General features: G+C 43.7%; 1 protein-coding gene across 7 annotated transcripts in view; it reads left to right on the top strand.

Annotated features, from left to right (window-relative positions):
- The window catches only part of LOC109867527 (tripartite motif-containing protein 44), a 72,801-nt gene continuing 54,830 nt past the window's right edge, over positions 1–17,971 (top strand). For 4 of the 7 annotated variants that reach the window (XM_020456725.2, XM_031801692.1, XM_031801691.1 and 1 more), the window contains exons 1-3: positions 1–202; positions 825–1,471; positions 16,386–16,463. In XM_020456725.2, coding sequence (XP_020312314.1) covers positions 872–1,471; positions 16,386–16,463 — 678 coding nt within the window. In that variant the 5' untranslated portion in view covers positions 1–202; positions 825–871. Of the gene's footprint in view, positions 236–272; positions 716–824; positions 1,472–16,385; positions 16,464–17,971 lie in introns of those variants that run through there. The other 3 variants (XM_020456724.2, XM_020456722.2, XM_020456723.2) reach the window with 3 other exon arrangements.

Genomic DNA, 17,971 nt, shown 5'->3' with positions numbered 1-17,971 from the left:
AACAAGGAAGTGAATACAGCCAGGGCCTGAGCGTCAACTGTGAAGTGAAAGGAGCAGGTTAAAGCACAGAGAGCAGGGCAGCTGTGCTAAGGAAGTGCTAGCTAGCTAACGTCATCACTGGCTGTGCTCTCTGCAGCAGAGAGAGAAACAAAGAGTGACAGAAAGCGAACAAAACTGCAGAGCCTGCCTCACAGATATACCAGTGAGTACACATTGGGAACCAAGCTTCACACGGGTAGGCCCATAGGGGGGGGGGGGGGGGGGGGAGAGTGTGTGTCGGTGTGTGAAAGAGTCAGAGAAACGGAGATAGCAGAGTGGAGAAGAGAATTGAAGAGTAGGGGGAGTTTTATGTGAAGTGAGGCCCAGTTGGTGGTTGTTTGTGTCAGAAAGGAGAGAGAATAGCGGAGCTGTGCTCAGGAGAGGTAGGCCCCCACGGAGTGAGAAAGGAAAAGAGAGAGAGAGCACAAAACATACTTTTGTATGCAGCTCAGGCCCTGCTGTGTGTGTCAGGCAGGCAGCGTGGGTAGCCTCCATTCTTAAAATGCTCTCCCGTAGAGTGAAATAAATTAAAGGGGGAGGGAGAAAAGAGAAAAACAAAATTATTGAAGCGTTAAATGGTCTGGCCCTGATACTGGACAGGAAGAGGAGGAGCTTGGAGAGAAAGATAATGACAAAGAGGGGTGTGTTTGCAGACAAAAGCAGTAAACTTTGGCAGGTACAGTACCTTTGAAAGGGATGTTTTTGTTTTCCCTCTGACAGTAGTCCCTACACCTTGTTTATACCTATTTATATACCCTGTCCTCTACTACTCATCTCTCCCACAGGGTGTCCTTCACTTACCCCCCTACTCACCCTACTCAGACCCACTACAATGACAGACGAAAGGGAACCCTGGAGAGGAAGTGGAGGACCTGATGAGGACGAGCTACCGCAGATGGATGGGTCATGTGATGCGTGTGAGCCTGATGAGGCCCAGCCGGCGACCCAGGTGTGCCACACCTGCAGCTTCGCCTTCTGCCCTGCCCATGCCGAGAAACACGCCTGCAGCACACGACACAAGCTGATGCCCTACGGCCAGGAAGTGTTGCAGCCCCAGTCCCAACGGCTGGGCAGGGACAGATACACAAGGGAGGGGGCAGGGGAGGAAAGGGTACAGGGAATGAGGCCTGCGGCAGAGCCAGGGGTGGTGGAAAATGGGGCATGCGGTGGGGCTGGGATACAAGAGAACGGTGTGTGTGGAGGAGAGAGAGACCAGTGGAAGGTTGATGATAAAGAGGCAGTGGCGGCTCTAGAGGGGGTTAGTAAGAGGGACACAGTGACAGTGGAGAGGCTGCGCTGTAAGGAGCATGGCCAGGAGGGCACTCTCTATTGCAAGGCTGACGAGAAGGTCATCTGTGTGGTGTGTGCCGTGCAGGGGGATCACCGCGAACATGAGATCATCACCCTGCGCGAGGCCTACGTCTGGCAGAAGGTGAGTTGCACATCATTCACACATTCAGTGTCTTCAGAAAGTATTCATAACACTTGACTTATTCAACATTCTGTTGAATTAAAAATGAATATAAAAAAATCTCACCCATCTACACACAATAACCCATAATGATGAAGAGAAAACATGTTTTTAGATTTTGTTTGGAAATTTAGTGAAATTAAAATGCAGAAATATCTCATTTACACCCCTTTGCTATGACACAGCATATTGAGCTCAGGTGCATCCAATTTCCTTTGATCATCCCTGAGACGTCATTACAACTTGATTGGCCAATTATATAAGGTCCCACAGTTGACAGTGCATTTCAGAACGAAAACTATACCATGAAGTCCAAAGAAGGAATTGTGATGAGGCATATATCTGGGGAAGGGTATAAAACCATTTCTAGAGTGTTGAAAGTTTCCAAGAGCACAGTGAAAAATATCCCCAGACTCTGCTTAGAGCTGGCTTTCCGACCAAACCGGGCAAGAAGGACCTTGGTCAGGGAGGTGACTACGAACTCAATGACCACTCTGACAGAACTACAGTTCTGTTCAGTTCCTGGGCTGAGATGTGAGAATCTGCCAGGACAACAGTCTCTATGTCACGCCACTTCACCAGTTATCCGAGTCGGTACAGCCACCCTGTTTCTTTACGCATCGCGCCGACAGAAACAAACATCTCTCTGGTAAGAAGAAGGGCCGGGGTGTATGCCTTATGATTAACGAGTCATGGTGTGATCATAACAACATACAGGAACTCAAGTCATTTTGTTCACCTAAACTAGAATTCCTTACAATAAAATGCCTACCGCATTATCTACCACGAGAATTCTCTTCGATTATAATCACAATCGTGAATACCCCCCCCCCCCCCAAGCAGACACCTCAACCGCCCTGAAAGAACTTCATTGGACTCTATGTAAACTGGAAACCATATATCCTGAGGCTGCATTTATTGTAGCTGGGGATTTTAACAAAGCTAATCTGAAAACAATGCTCCCTAAATTTTATCAGCATATCGAATGCGCGACCCGGGCTCGCAATGTTCTGGATCATTGCTACTTCCACGATGCATACAAAGCTCGCCCTCCTTAGCAAATCTGACTATGACTCCATGCTCCCTCCCGTATGTGGCAGTGTCAATCACGGATTACAAAAAGAAAACCAGCCCCGTTGCGGACACCGATGTCTTGCTCCCAGACAAATTAAGCTACTTATTTGCTCGCTCGAGGACAATACAGTGCCACTGACACGCCCCGCTACCAAAACCTGCTGGCTCTCCTTCACCGCGGCCAACGTGAGTAAAACATTTAAACGTGTTAAACCGAGGAAGGCTGCCGGCCGGGACGGCAACCCTAGCCACGTCCTCAGAGCATGCGCAGACCAGCTGGCTGGTGTGTTTACGGACATATTCATTCAATCCCTATCCCAGTCTGCTGTTCTCACATGCTTTAAGAGGGCCACTATTGTTCCTGTTCCCAAGGAAGCTAAGTTAACTGAGCTAGATGACTATCGCCCTGTAGCACTCACTTCCGTCATCATGAAGTGCTAGAGAGACAAGGATCATAAAACCTCCACCTGAGCCTCCCGGGTGGCACAGTGATCTAAGGCACTGCATCGCAGCCGTGCCACCAGAGATTCTGGGTTCGAGCCCAGGCTCTGTCGCAGCCGGCCCCGACCTGGAGGCCTTTGGGGCTGCGCACAATTGACCCAGCGTCGTTCCTGGTAAGGGAGGGTTTGGCCGGCAGGGATATCTTTGTATCATCACGCACTATCGACTCCTGTGGCGGGCCAGTGTACTGTGTTTCCTCCGACACATTGGTGCGGCTTCCGGGTTGGATGTGTCAAGAAGCATTGCGGCTTGGTTGGGTCATGTTTTCGGGGGACGCATGGCGCTTGGCCTTCGCCTTTCTCGAGTCCGTACGGGAGTTGCAGCGATGAGACAAGAAGACTGTAACTACTACCAATTGGAAACCACAAAAAATGGGTAAAAAAATAAATAAAAATATCACCTCCACCCTATCTGATACCCTAGACCCACTCCAATTTGCTTACCACCCCAATAGGTCCACACTGCACACTGCCCTAACCCATCTGGACAAGAGGAATACCTATTGCTGTTCATTGATTACAGCTCAGCATTTAACCCTCCAAACTCATTATTAAGCTTGAGCCCCTGGGTCTCGACCCCGCCCTGTGCAACTGGGTCCTGGACTTTCTGACAGGCCACCCCCAGGTGGTGAGGGTAGGAGACAACATCTCCAACCTGCTGATCCTCAACACTGGGTCCCCACAAGGGTGTGTTCTCAGTCCTCTCCTGTACTCCCTGTTCACCCATGACTGCATAGCCATGCATGCCTCCAACTCAATCAACAAGTTTGCAGACATCACTACAGTAGTAGGCTGGAATACCAACAACAACGAGACGGCCTACAAGGATGAGGTGAGGGCCCTCGGAGTGTGGTGTCAGGAAAATAACCTCACACTCAAAGTCAACAAAACAAAGGAGATGATCGTGGACTTCAGGAAACTGCAGAGGGAGCACCCCCCTATCCACATCGATGGGACAGTAGTGGGGAAGGTGTAAAGTTTTATGTTGCTCGGCGTACACATCATGAATTATCTGAAATGGTCCACCCACACAGACAGCGACAAAGTGGTGAAGAGGCGCAACAGTGCCTCTTCAACCTCAGGAGGCTGAAGAAATTTGGCCTGTCACCGAAAACACTCACAAACTTTTACAGATGCACAATCGAGAGCATCCTGTCGGGCTGTATCACCGCCTGTTACAACAACTGCTCCGCCCACAACCGTAAGGCTCTCCAGAGGATAGTGCGGTCTGCACAACGCATCACCGGGGGCAAACTACTTGCCCTCCAGGACACCTACACCATCCGATGTCACATGAAGGCCAAAAAGTACAAGTACAACAACCACCCGTGCCACTGCCGGTTCACCCCGCTATCATCCAGAAGTCGAGGTCAGTACAGGTGCATCAAATCTGGGACCGAGAGACTGAAAAACAGCTTCTATCTCAAGGCCATCAGACTGTTAAACAGCCATCACTGACATTGAGTGGCTGCTGCCAACATAGTGACTCAAATCTCTATCCTCTTTAATAATGAAACACAAGCTGGTAGGTCTGCTGTTAGAAACAGTAAAGGCGGCTTTACCACTCTTGGGTAGCGAAATGACTTTTGCTTCCCTCCAGGCCTGCGGACAAAACCGTTCCTCTAGGCTTAGATGAAAGAAATGACCGATAGGAGTAGCTAGAGTCAGCTACCATCCTCAATAGCTTTTCATCTTTTCATCTTTTCATCTTTTCAAATTTTCAATGCCAGGAGGTTTGTCATTATTGATTGATGACAAATCATTTTTCCACCTCTCCCCACTAACTACAAAATTCTAACTTGCAATGCTTTTCATTCATTATTCATTTTTTTATGCATGAGTACGATGTTGTTGTTGGCATTTCCTGCCTAAGTTTGCCCAATTTGCCAATGAAATAATCATAAAAAAAATTGGCAACATCAAATGCTATTGTGATGAATAAGCCATGTGATCCAATGAAAGGTGGAGTTGAATGTCTTCCTGCCCGTAGTTTAAATTAAAGATTTTTTTATGTAATTTATCTTTGCTTCATAATACAGTTTCTTCTTCTTTTTGTTGAGTTTAGTCTTAATTTCTCAAGTTGCAGTAAGTCAGCCAGTCTTATTAGCCACTCCTTTCAACTATACAGATTTTCAATTCATCATCAATCCATGGAGCCTTAACAGTTCTGAAAGTCAGTTTCTTAAAATGTGCATGTTTATCAATAATTTGAAGAAGCAATTTCATAAATTCATCAAGTGCAGGGTCTGGATGCTCCTGATTAATCACATCAGACCAACAAATATTTTTAACATCATCCACATAAAAGTCTCAGTAAAATCTTTTGTGTGATCTCTTACACTGTACACTATTTTATGCCCAGCTTTTGGAACTTTGGCTTTCTTAGATATAACCACTATTGTGATCACTGCATCCAATGGGTATGACTACAGCTTTGGAACAAAGCTCTAAAGTATTAGTAAAAATGTGGATGATCTTGTTCCTGTAGTGTTTGTAAACACCCTGGTAGGTTGATTAATAACCTGAACCAGACTAAAGGCACTCGTTACAGTGAGAAGCTTCCTCTTGAGTGGACAGCTTGATGAAAAGAAAGGGCTTTAGATGTGCCAAGTGAAGCTGGAACCACAACACTTAAAAAACACTTTACATGAGATCTTCTCTACGCATTAGAAGCATATGGCTCTGAATACATACAGCGATATTCTTGTTTTGCTACTGCTGTATTATCTAATTAATTATCTAAGTGAGTCTCAGGAATAGCTAATATATTAATGTTATCTGATGTTAGCAAGTTATCGATTTCATTAACCTTATTTCTAAGGTTACATATATTCATATGGGCTATTTTCATCCCTTTCCTGGGTAGCTGATCAGAGATAGACCTAATACGGAACAGAGCGTTCCGTGTTCAACAGGAAGTGACGTGTTGTGCAGTGCATGGGTATCAATACTTTCTGAAGGCGCTAACATAGACATAAGCACAGTCCCACCATGTATGACATAGATATAAGCACATTCCCACCATATATAACATATAAGAACAGTCATGGCATAACAAATTAAACAAAATAGTTCTAAACTTACATTCCATTGTAAAGGGAGTGAGATATCTAAGCCACCTCTGTCCTTGAGTAGCTGAACTGCAAAGGTATTTTTCATGGGGAGAGAGCATACAGCACAGTGACACAGCCTGCATGTGACTCATTCTGTGCCCTCTACTGTGTATGATCTACATAACATAACGATACATCCCCTACAGTATAGGAGAAATTATACAATCAATATTGTTTATGTATCTGTGATCTCAAATGATAGTATTGCACTAATAGAGCTGAATATCAAATGATAGTATTGCACTAATAGAGCTGAATATCAAATGATAGTATTGCACTAATAGAGCTGAATATCAAATGATAGTAGTACACTAATAGAGCTGAATATCAAATGATAGTATTGCACTAATAGAGCTGAATATCAAATGATAGTATTGCACTAATAGAGCTGAATATCAAATGATAGTAGTACACTAATAGAGCTGAATATCAAATGATAGTATTGCACTAATAGAGCTGAATATCAAATGATAGTATTGCACTAATAGAGCTGAATATCAAATGATAGTAGTACACTAATAGAGCTGAATATCAAATGATAGTAGTACACTAATAGAGCTGAATATCAAATGATAGTAGTACACTAATAGAGCTGAATATCAAATGATAGTAGTACACTAATAGAGCTGAATATCAAATGATAGTAGTACACTAATAGAGCTGAATATCAAATTATAGTAGTACACTAATAGAGCTGAATATCAAATTATAGTAGTACACTAATAGAGCTGAGGCACTCATACAGCACTTCAAGTCAACACACTAGGGCTTTAGAAGAGTAGAGCAAAGTATATCCATATGTTTAACACATAATGATGTAATGTATTAATAATAATAATTTAAAAAAAAATAATAATATATGTCATCATGGGACAGCTACAATGACATCATGACAAATCCTCCCAATTATCCTTCCCTATTATGAATGTGTTTGGAATATATTCCAGTGTCCGTTTGGCTAGGGATCAATTCCTTCCTGCGTCATGGCTTCCTTTCCAGATGGCTTTTTAATGCAGAAGTTTTACAGCCCGTCCCCTCCCGTCCCGTGACTCACCGACTAACTAACTGCTCTCTGTGGGCAGGGGAGATATCATGGAGCGAGAATGACACATCATCATCTTGACTACGGAGGGAGTAGGGATGACATTAGCAACGTGAATGTCCCACCCACCTGAGGAACTGTCTTTTTCAGCCATCTATTTCCTGCGTTTGAATTATGCAAAATCCACTTGTCACGTCTTGCTGGATTGATTGCTTTCATTTTACTCCTGCGACTCTTTCATACTCTTGCGTCTGTCGTTTTTTCCCATTAACGTTCTAACCGCGGACATTTTTGTAATGACCTGTCAAACACAACCCGGTAATGGCTGAAATGGGCTCAATGGAATACATAGGCCGTGTCCGAATTTCTTTATTTTATTTTACTTTATTTCAACAGGGTGCCCTACATTTGACACATTCTACAGAATACAAGCGACAGTTAAAATACAAAATACAACCATAGATATCATCTACATCTCTCAGCTTCCAGATCTTCTATCAATACTCTAAACTGTCTGAGCGGCACCAGAACATCCAATTTCAATGAGATCTGCATATTTTTCCAGCAGTTGGGCACGTTAAAACAAAAAACGGATCTACCCAATTCGGTGCAGACCCGAGGAACCTCAATAGTTAACCAACCCTGCAAACATGTTTTGTAATGTATTCATACTTCAACAACAAAGTGAGGTATGTTGGAAGCTTGTGCAGTAGAGCTTTGTGAATAAAGAGGGAGTAATGAAGTGACCTACATGAATTTATAATGAGGACCAGCCAACCTTTTGATACAGGATGCAGTGATGTGTATTAAAACTGTCACCAGTGATAAAGCGAAGAGTGTTATTGTAGACGGCATCCAAAGGTTTAAGAGTAGAGGCTGCAGCAATCTGTTAAATGGAATCACCATAGACAAGAACTGACAGGAAGTTTGACTGTACGATCTGCTTCCTGCTATTTAGGGAGAGGCAAGATCTATTTCTAAAAAAAGAAGCACACTTCAAATCTTAGCTTTTTAACTAGCTTATCTGTATGATTTTTAAGCATTAGGTCTTGTCAATCCAAATACCTACATATTTGTGGTCGGGAACCTGATCAATGGGAGAACCATCCAATTAATAAATATGTAGTCCATCTGAAACATTCGCCATAGTTCTCAAAAGGACGTGTATTTAGTCTTGCCTGCATTATGTACAAGTGTCACGCCTGCTCCCGCTCTCCCTCTCTGGCGCTTGAGGGTGCCAGGCTGCCCTTCATTACGCACACCTGTCACCATCATTAAGCGCTGTAGCGCTCATTGGACTCACCTGGACTCCTTCCCTTTGTTGATTGCCCCGTCTATAACTGTCTGCTCCCTCGTTTGTTCCCTGTGTCAGCATTAATGTAGTTGTGTGTTCATGTCCAGACGCTATCCTGTCCTGTTCCATGTCAGTTGCTATTAAATGTTCACTCCCTGTACCTGCTTCTCATCTACCAACAAGTATTAAACCAACCAGAGCTTTCTGTAAGGTAATAAGGTCAGATTGCAGCTCTAACATAGCCTGGTCAACAGTTGGGGCAATGATATACATAACAGTGTCATTTGCATACAGATTAATATTACAAGTTTTAGCAAATATACCAATATATAAGTTTTAAAGAGAGCAGGTCCCAGTACCGACCCCTGCGGTACACTTTTTGTAATATCCAGGCAATTGAGTCCTATCTGACAGATCATTTTCAAACCACTTGCAAGAAGCCTAATCCAGGCCTATATCAGTCAACTTTTGAATGTCAGGGTCAATGGCATCGAAGGCCTTGGAAAGGTCTATAAATAAGGCAGCTGTAATGAGTGCGTACTGGTGGCAGAGAAGTCAGGCGCAGGAGAGAAAAGACTGTTAGCACGGCGCAGTTTGCAATTGAGATCATTTGTTAATTGGACGGTAGTTATCTAAGTCAGAAGGATCAGCAGTATGATGATAATTTATGATTGGGATTACCTAAGCGGGACTTGGTGTTGATAAATCAATGTCTCAGCACAACCTTGAAATGTGAGGACAGGGTGCAGACACCAAGATCATTTGGATGGACCCCATCCTCTCTGTAAAACATATTCTGTTTCCAAAAGGTGTCAACAGAGCTACAGTAGACTCGTAGCCAGTATTGCAGTGCCAGCAACCTGCTGAATCTTTTGCTGCCATGACTCAGATAATTGGATGTTTATTGGAGTCTTTCAGAGTTCCAATCAGTTCTATAGAATCCAGTTTCAGACATTCCAAGCTAGCCATCCTAATGTAATTAAATCCCACATGGATTATGACAGCGACAGCCCCTATGTTCTGTCGTAAAATGGTAGGAAGCAGCCTAGTAATGTCCTGTACCCGAGCCCCAGGATAACAAAACGTTTTTGCCTAAGGAACCACGATGTTTCTCACCATAGAGCTGCCGATTACAACGTAGAAAAACCCCATTGTGGCTGACTGAGGAGTCAGACACCCTCAAGGTCTGGTGATCCGAGTCCATGGAAGAATCCAATGCAGAATCCCCCTGGGAAGGAGTCAGGATAGCTTGAACATCCAAAGCAAGGAGGGCAAAGCTGTTCAACAACTGGATTTGGTTCAGCCTTCCCAATGCCAAAGAAGCCCCACTCACCACAGGCTGCTTCCCTCCATTAGCTCTACGACAGGTGGTGCGCTTCCACGGTTCGGCAGTAGGGATGATGACAGTATCATTCACTAAATCATTCACTGCCCTTGACCAGCACAAAAACATCCTGTGGCGTATCTGCATTAGCATCGAACAGCCCCCGTGATATGCAACTTTTCAGGGAAGTTAGGAAAAAATATACACAGGAAAGCTAAGGCTAGCTTTTTCATGCAGAAATTTGCATCCTGTAGCACAAACTCTAAAACGTTCTGGGACACTGTAAAGTCCATGGAGAATAAGAGCACCTCCTCCCAACTGCCCACTACACTGAGGCTAGGAAACACTGTTACCACCGATAAATCCACAAAAATTTTCTACGGCTGGCCATGCTTTCTACCTGGCTAACCTACCCCGGTCAACAGCCCTGTGCTCCCCACAGCAACTCACCCAAGCCTCCCCCACTTCTCCTTCACCAAAATCCAGATAGCTGATATTCTGAAAGAGCTGCAAAATCTGAACCTCTACAAATCAGCCGTGCTAGACAATCTAGACCCTCTCTTTCTAAAATGATCTGCAGAAATTGTTGCAACCCCTATTACTAGCCTGTTCAACCTCTCTTTCGAATCGTCTGAGATTCCCAAAGATTGGAAAGCTGCCCTCTTCAAAGGGGGAGACACAAACTGCTACAGACCTATATCTATTCTACACTTCCTTTCTAAGGTCTTTGAAAGCCATGTAAACAAATGGATTACCAACCATTTCGAATCACACCGTACCTTCTCCGCTACGGAATCTGGTTTCAGAGCTGGTCATGGGTGCACCTCAGCCACGGTCAAGGTCCTAAATGAAATCATAACCACCATCAATAAGATATATTACTGTGCAAACGTATTCATCGACCTGGCTAAGGCTTTCGACTCTGTCAATCACAACATTCTGATTGGCAGACTCAACAGCCTTGGTTTCTCAAATGATTTCCTTGCCTGGTACACCAACTACTTCTCTGATAGAGTTCAGTATGTCAAATTGGAGGGCCTGTTGTCTGGACCTCTGGCAGTCTCTATGGGGGTGCCACAGTGTTCAATTCTCGGGCCGACTCTCTTCTCTGTATACATCAATGATGTCGCTCTTGCTGCTGGTGATTCTTTGATCCACCTCTATGCAGACGACACAATCTGTATACCGCTGGCCCTTCTTTGGACACTGTGTTAACTAACCTCCAGATGAGCTTCAAAGCCATACAACTCTCCTGCCGTGGCCTCCAACTGCTCTTAAATGCATGTAAAACTAAATGCATGCTCTTCAATCCATCGCTGCCTGCACCTGCCCGCCCATCCAGCATCACTACTCTGGACGGTTCTGACTGAATATGTGGACAACTACAAATACCTAGGTGTCTGGTTAGACTGTAAACTCTACTGCCAAACATACCCTCGTAAAACTGACCATCCTACCAATCCTTGACTTCGGCGAAGTCATTACAAAATAGCCTCCAACACTCTACTCAACAATTTGGATGCGGTCTATTACAGTGCCATCCGTTTTGTCACCAAAGCCCCATATACTACCCAACACTGCGACCTGTATGCTCTCGTTGGCTGGCCCTCGCTTCATACTCGTTGCCAAAACCACTGACTCCAGGTCATCTACAAGTGTCTGCTAGGTAAAGCCCTGCCTTATCTCAGCTCACTTGTCAATATAGCAGCACCCACCCATAGCTCGTGCTCCAGCAGGTATATCTCACTGGTCACCCCCAAAGCCAATTCCTCCTTTGGCCGCCTCTCCTTACAGTTCTCTGCTGTCAATGCCTGGAACGAACTGCAAAAATCTCTGAAGCTGGGGACTCTTACCTCCCTCACTAGCTTTAAGCACCAGCTGTCAGCGCAGCTCATAGATCACTGCACCTGTACATAGCTCATCTGTAAATAGCCCATCCAATCTACCTCATCCCCATACTGTATTTATTTATTTATCTGGCTCCTTTGCACCCCAGTATCTCTTCTTACACATTCATCTTCTGCACATCCTACCATTCCAGTGTTGAATTGCTATATTGTAATTCCTTTGCCACCATGGTCTATTTATTGCCTTACCTCCCTTATCTTACCTCATTTGCACATGCTGTTTATAAACTTTTTCTACTCTATTATTGATTGTATGTTTGTTTATTCCACGTGTTACTCTGTGTTGTTGTATGTGTCGAGCTGCTTTGCTTTATCTTGGCCAGGCCACAGTTGCAAATGACAACTTGTTCTCAGCAAGCCTAAATCCATCAGAAGTGATGGTCCTGCTCCATTTTTTATTAAAGTGGGAGACTTCTTCTGGGAGGGGTCCCTGGAAGGCATTGGCCATTCAGTCAAAGAGAGTTGACATGGTGGTGATACTCTCAGCACATCGTAATGGTGTCCAGTCTGGGGAGTAGACAAGGAGAAGGTAGGCGGGAGTGCTTTCCCCAATAGATTGTGTAAATTCTTAATATGTTTGCTAAGAGTAGCCACTTCTTCTCTATAGTCCTCTGCAAGTAAACAATTGTGGCATTGGAACTCTGGTTGGTCCACATTGTCCCGGAAGACAGCGTAGTAAATACAGCTCCTGCAGCGTAGAACTATTTCTCTTTCCAGTCAAAGAGTGGGTGTTTCTCAGGGTCAATGAATACCCATACTCTTGTCCTAAATAGTGTCCCGTTTAGGGATGAGAAAATAAATCATGTTTTTAAAATTGAGTATACTTTAAATTCCCGCATGTCATACTCATTTTGGCTTTGACCACAGCTGATCAATTAGATATGGGGATGCGCTACCGTAATCAACGAATAGTGGGAAACAACGCAACTACACATGACATATTCTGCGAAAATAGAATGTTTAATAGTATGCAACATTTCGAAAATCGAGTATGGTTTAAATGCCAGGATGTTATACTCTTTCCAGCTCTTCATCTAGTAGAAATACATGAACACTTTTCCACAATGCATTGGAAGAGGTGGGCTGTGAGTGATGGGCCCTAGTTCTCTTCAAGTAGCCAACAACAAAACTAGGCTACTTAATTGCGAAGATGCCTGAAGCTTCTGTGTTGGTGTTCAAATGTAGGCTAAGTTATTTTTGTTCTCCTTAAAATGATCACAAGTATTGTGTTGTAGGCTACATCTTTCAGAATGTACGTGTTTTTTATTTAATCTTTATTCAAAGTGGATTTCTGTTTTCTCACAAAGTGTTAATTGGTCTCTTCGTCAGAGCTTTTAGTCTTGTCGTCTATGACAAACAGAAAGTCTATTTTATTTCAAATCTGAATTATTTGAGATAAATCGCTATAAATCTATGTCAGTGGCTGCGATGTAGAGTTCAGCCAGGAGTTGATGGACAGTCGGAAAAGTGAATGAAATGGTAGGCGGGACATCCCAGCTTCAAGTGGTTTCAGATTTCACATCTTATGTCACACAGTCTCAGAAATAACACTGCGTCCATGGGAACCAGGGCTATCGCTCAATGCAAAACATTTCAATCTATAAACGAACCGGTACCAGAACCACGCAGGTCGGAACCGGTACCAGAACCACGCAAGTCCCCTAAATAGAGGACCTTACATCTAAGCTAATATGAGATGAAAGGACAGTTCCTAACAAGTTAAGGAAGCCAAGCTAGAGCTCTGTGAGACTTTCACATCAACGGGGGCTGATGTTTTGATCAAGAGAAACATTTAGAAAATATGCTCTAATACAAATATGTATTTTACAATTATAAGGAAGGTGAAATCTTGTAGATAATCATTTTATAATTTGATTATGCTATATTTAGAAAGTTTATAAGTAAATTCAAGCCTTATTCATAGTTTTGTTGAATAGGAAATACATCATACTGTACATCATATTTGTACTGTGTACTTGAACTTATGTCCTTAAAAGTGACTACACCTCAGCAATTTATAAAACATTTTACCAGGAAGGTGAGAAAGCAACCTTTCTTTGAGTGTGCAACATTACTAGTTATTGTTTATGGCCCTTTCATGAAAAAATAATAACTTTTGTGCCGATTATGGGGATTATACCGATTTACATTTTCAATCCCATTGAACTGTTTAATGAGGCAGTCTAGACAGTGCAGGTAGTCCTAGACAGAGCAAGTGTTGGTGGTTGAAGCCCTGTTCCACCCGTTTATGTTACTTTATTAATATATTCAAATGAACCCATTGTATTTATGCTAACTAGGCACATATACTGTTCTATATTCTAACACAACATATTGTAACAAATACCTGATACCATTAGAACATTTATATATGAGTGCATTAATAATAAATAAAATTTGACAATACATTGAATACCTAACTTTTCATCATAATTCCTGAACTCCATTAATTATTTGTCTGTGCCAGCAAAATGTTTTATGTGCTATAATTCGTTCAATTTCTGATGGATTTAAAACATTCTAAAAGTTTGAAGTATCTTCATCCATTGTCCAACTATTGCGTTTATCAGAATTGTTTTTAAAATCTTTTAACAATTTTGATGACCGTTAAGGACATTATCACTGCCACATTTACACTCAGGCAATCATTATCAGGAAATGATCATGACATTAGCAGGATATTATCAAGACATTAGTAGGACATTATCAAGACTTTATCATTAAATTATCATGACATTAGCAGGATATTATCAGGACAATGATGATTAAGTACAAAATTGTATCCACTCACTACTGTCAGTCGCTCTGGATAAAAATATATACAGTGCTCCAAAAAATAAAGGGAACACTAAAATAACACATCCTAGATCTGAATGAATGAAATATTCTTATTAAATGCTTTTTTCTTTACATAGTTGAATGTGCTGACAACAAAATCACACAAAAATGATCAATGGAAATCAAATGTATCAACCCATGGAGGTCTGGATTTGGAGTCACACTCAAAATTAAGTTGAATACCACACTACAGGCTGATCCAACGTTGATGTAATGTCCTTAAAACAAGTCAAAATGAGTCTCAGTAGTGTGTGTGGCCTCCACGTGCCTGTATGACCTCCCTACAACGCCTGGGCATGCTCCTGATGAGGTGGCGGATGGTCTCCTGAGGGATCTCCTCCCAGACCTGGACTAAAGCATCCGCCAACTCCTGGACAGTCTGTGGCGTTGGTGGATGGAGCGAGACATGATGTCCCAGATGTGCTCAATTGGATTCAGGTCTGGGGAACGGACGGGCCAGTCCATAGCATCAATGCCTTCCTCTTGCAGGAACTGCTGACACACTCCAGCCACATGAGGTCTAGCATTGTCTTGCATTAGGAGGAACCCAGGGCCAACTGCACCAGCATATGGTCTCACAAGGGGTCTGAGGATCTCATCTCGATACCTAATGGCAGTCAGGCTACCTAAGGAGGGCTGTGCGGCCCCCCCAAAGAAATGCCACCCCACACATGACTGACCCACCGCCAAACCGGTCATGCTAGAGGATGTTGCAGGCAGCAGAACATTCTCCACGGCGTCTCCAGACTCTTTTACGTCTGTCACATGTGCTCAGTGTGAACCTGCTTTCATCTGTGAAGAGCACAGGGCGCCAGTGGCGAATTTGCCAATCTTGGTGTTCTCTGGTAAATGCCAAATGTCCTGCACGGTGTTGGGTTGTAAGCACAACCCCCATCTGTGGACGTCGGGCCCTCTTACCACCCTCATGGAGTCTGTTGCTGACCGTTTGAGCAGACACATGCACATTTGTGGCCTGCTGGAGGTCATTTTGCAGGGCTCTGGCATTGCTCCTCCTGCTCCTCCTTGCACAAAGGCGGAGGTAGCGGTCCTGCTGCTGGGTTGTTGCCCTCCTATGGCCTCCTCCACATCTCCTGATGTACTGGCTTGTCTCCTGGTAGCGCCTCCATGCTCTGGACACTACGCTGACAGACACAGCAAACCTTCTTGCCACAGCTCACATTGATGTGCCATCCTGGATGAGCTGCACTACCTGAGCCACTTGTGTGGGTTGTAGACTCCGTCTCATGCTACCACTATAGTGAAAGCACCGCCAGCATTCAAAAGTGACCAAAACATCAGCCAGGAAGCATAGGAACTGAGAAGTGGTCTGTGGTCACCACCTGCAGAACCACTCCTTTATTGGGGGTGTCTTGCTAATTGCCTATAATTTCAACCTGTTGTCTATTCCATTTGCACAACAGCATGTGAAATTTATTGTCAATCAGTGTTGCTTCCTAAGTGGACAGTTTGATTTCACAGAAGTGTGATTGACTTGGAGTTACATTGTGTTGTTCAAGTGTTCCCTTTATTTTTTTGAGTAGTATATATATATATATATATATATATTGAATTAACACATTATCATTGTAGTACCAATTAGTCATGAATCAAGTGTGATAATCGTTATTATATATATTTAGAATGATAAAAGATTAAGCTGAGGTGTGATGGAATATTTAGAATGATAAAAGATTAAGCTGAGGTGTGATGGAATTTTACAAAGCTTAAAAACCAACTTCAAATGGTTTGACTGTGTCTCTGTGGTGTCTTTTTTCTCCTCCAGGGCAGGGAGGGTTACGACCTGCTGGGCTGCACACAGAACATGGCTGACCACATCAAGACCAAGTGGACCAACCCTGAGGTCAGTACAACAAAACTGTTACAACTAACATTCCAATATGGCCCATGGTGTTTCTACCTCGGAACATTGCTTTGAACGAGAACGTCTGATGATGATTATTTTCCTTCAAATTCTATAACAACGAATCCCGTCAGTGGCAGTATGACATATCAGTCTATTGTGAGCTAAAGATGGATTACACAGAGATTACATCCTAAATGAGATAGAGGGGGTAAACATGGGAGCCAATTATTCCCATCTATTCACTGTGTTCCTTTCACTGGGAGGGCTTCCATTTGGCTCTCCCTGTCTAAGAACCTAGAGATTTATGACATCACCACCTAAATCTGTCTTCATCTCCTCCCAGACACAAATACGTGGCTCTGTTGAGCAGGACTATAGACAAAATATCATCACAACATCCTTGTTTACTGCTGAGACATAGTACAGAGTCCTGGATTGCTTTCATACAGTGCTAGTGACTGTAGGTCTTCCTCTAGGTAGTTTATTGTTTAGTGAAGTTATTGAACATGCATGTTTGACATGGAGTAGGTTATTTGGCAGGGGTCCCGTTAACAGAGTTATATTAGTAGAAAGTTGTTATCCCTCTCGGCAAGCAGGTAGACCAATTTAAAACACACAACAACTGAAATAGACTTTCACTATTCCAGGTCGACCTTGGAAAGGATAGCTGTACTTCCTGTCCAGATAGGTTAGTATGGGGACACAGTCACTGGAAATGGTGTGCGTGCGTGCAGGTCTGGGAGTTAGGTCAGTGCTAACCAGCCAGGTCTAATTTATTTACCATAGACAGTGTTGTACCTGGCCTCCCAGCGAACCCTGCAGGCCTAACGCTCTGCTGTGTCGTTACATAACTCTGTCTCCCGCTGAGAGCTGACCTGCAGCTATGCACCATAATCTAGCAGGTTCATTTGAACACCCTTTGAAAAGGTAATACTCTTATGGGCAGCCCCAGCCCCGGCAATTTATCATACTGAAATATCAACGCTGCCCCCTGGCCTTCCCGCTGCCCCCAGGCCTTCCTGGACCTTTTGTCTTCTGTACTATCACCAGAGAGGTGTGGAGTGTTCAGGAAAATCCACTTCCCTCCTTATTCACAGGCTGACGTGTCAGGAACCATTAGGTGGATTTGTCGCTGTGTCCTCTCCACGCTCTCAAACGTCACAGCTTCTCATTATACAAGACTGCAAGCTGACACAGTGCAGTCAACCGGTGGCAGAAGGAGGGGTGGGTGTGATGGGGAAGTTTGAAAATATGTAACTTTAGCATGGTAAAGTCAGTCTAGCCAGAGAAGAGGTGTGTGTGTGTGTGTGCAGCATGGAGATATGGGCTCAGAGACGTGCAGATTCAAATCCCCATACCTGAGGCAGAGTACACAATTAAGTAGAGGAAATTTAATTTAAGTAAACAACAGTTAGGGTTCAACTTTTCTATCCACTCACCTCCTTGCATGCACACACACACGCACAAGCACGCACATTTTACTTTCCTTGTGGGGACATAAAATT

Source organism: Oncorhynchus kisutch, linkage group LG22 (genome assembly GCF_002021735.2).
Source record: "Oncorhynchus kisutch isolate 150728-3 linkage group LG22, Okis_V2, whole genome shotgun sequence".
Taxonomy (NCBI): Eukaryota; Metazoa; Chordata; class Actinopteri; order Salmoniformes; family Salmonidae; genus Oncorhynchus; species Oncorhynchus kisutch.
The sequence above is the reverse complement of the archived record's forward strand: the minus strand, read 5'-3'. Positions and strand labels throughout refer to the sequence as shown.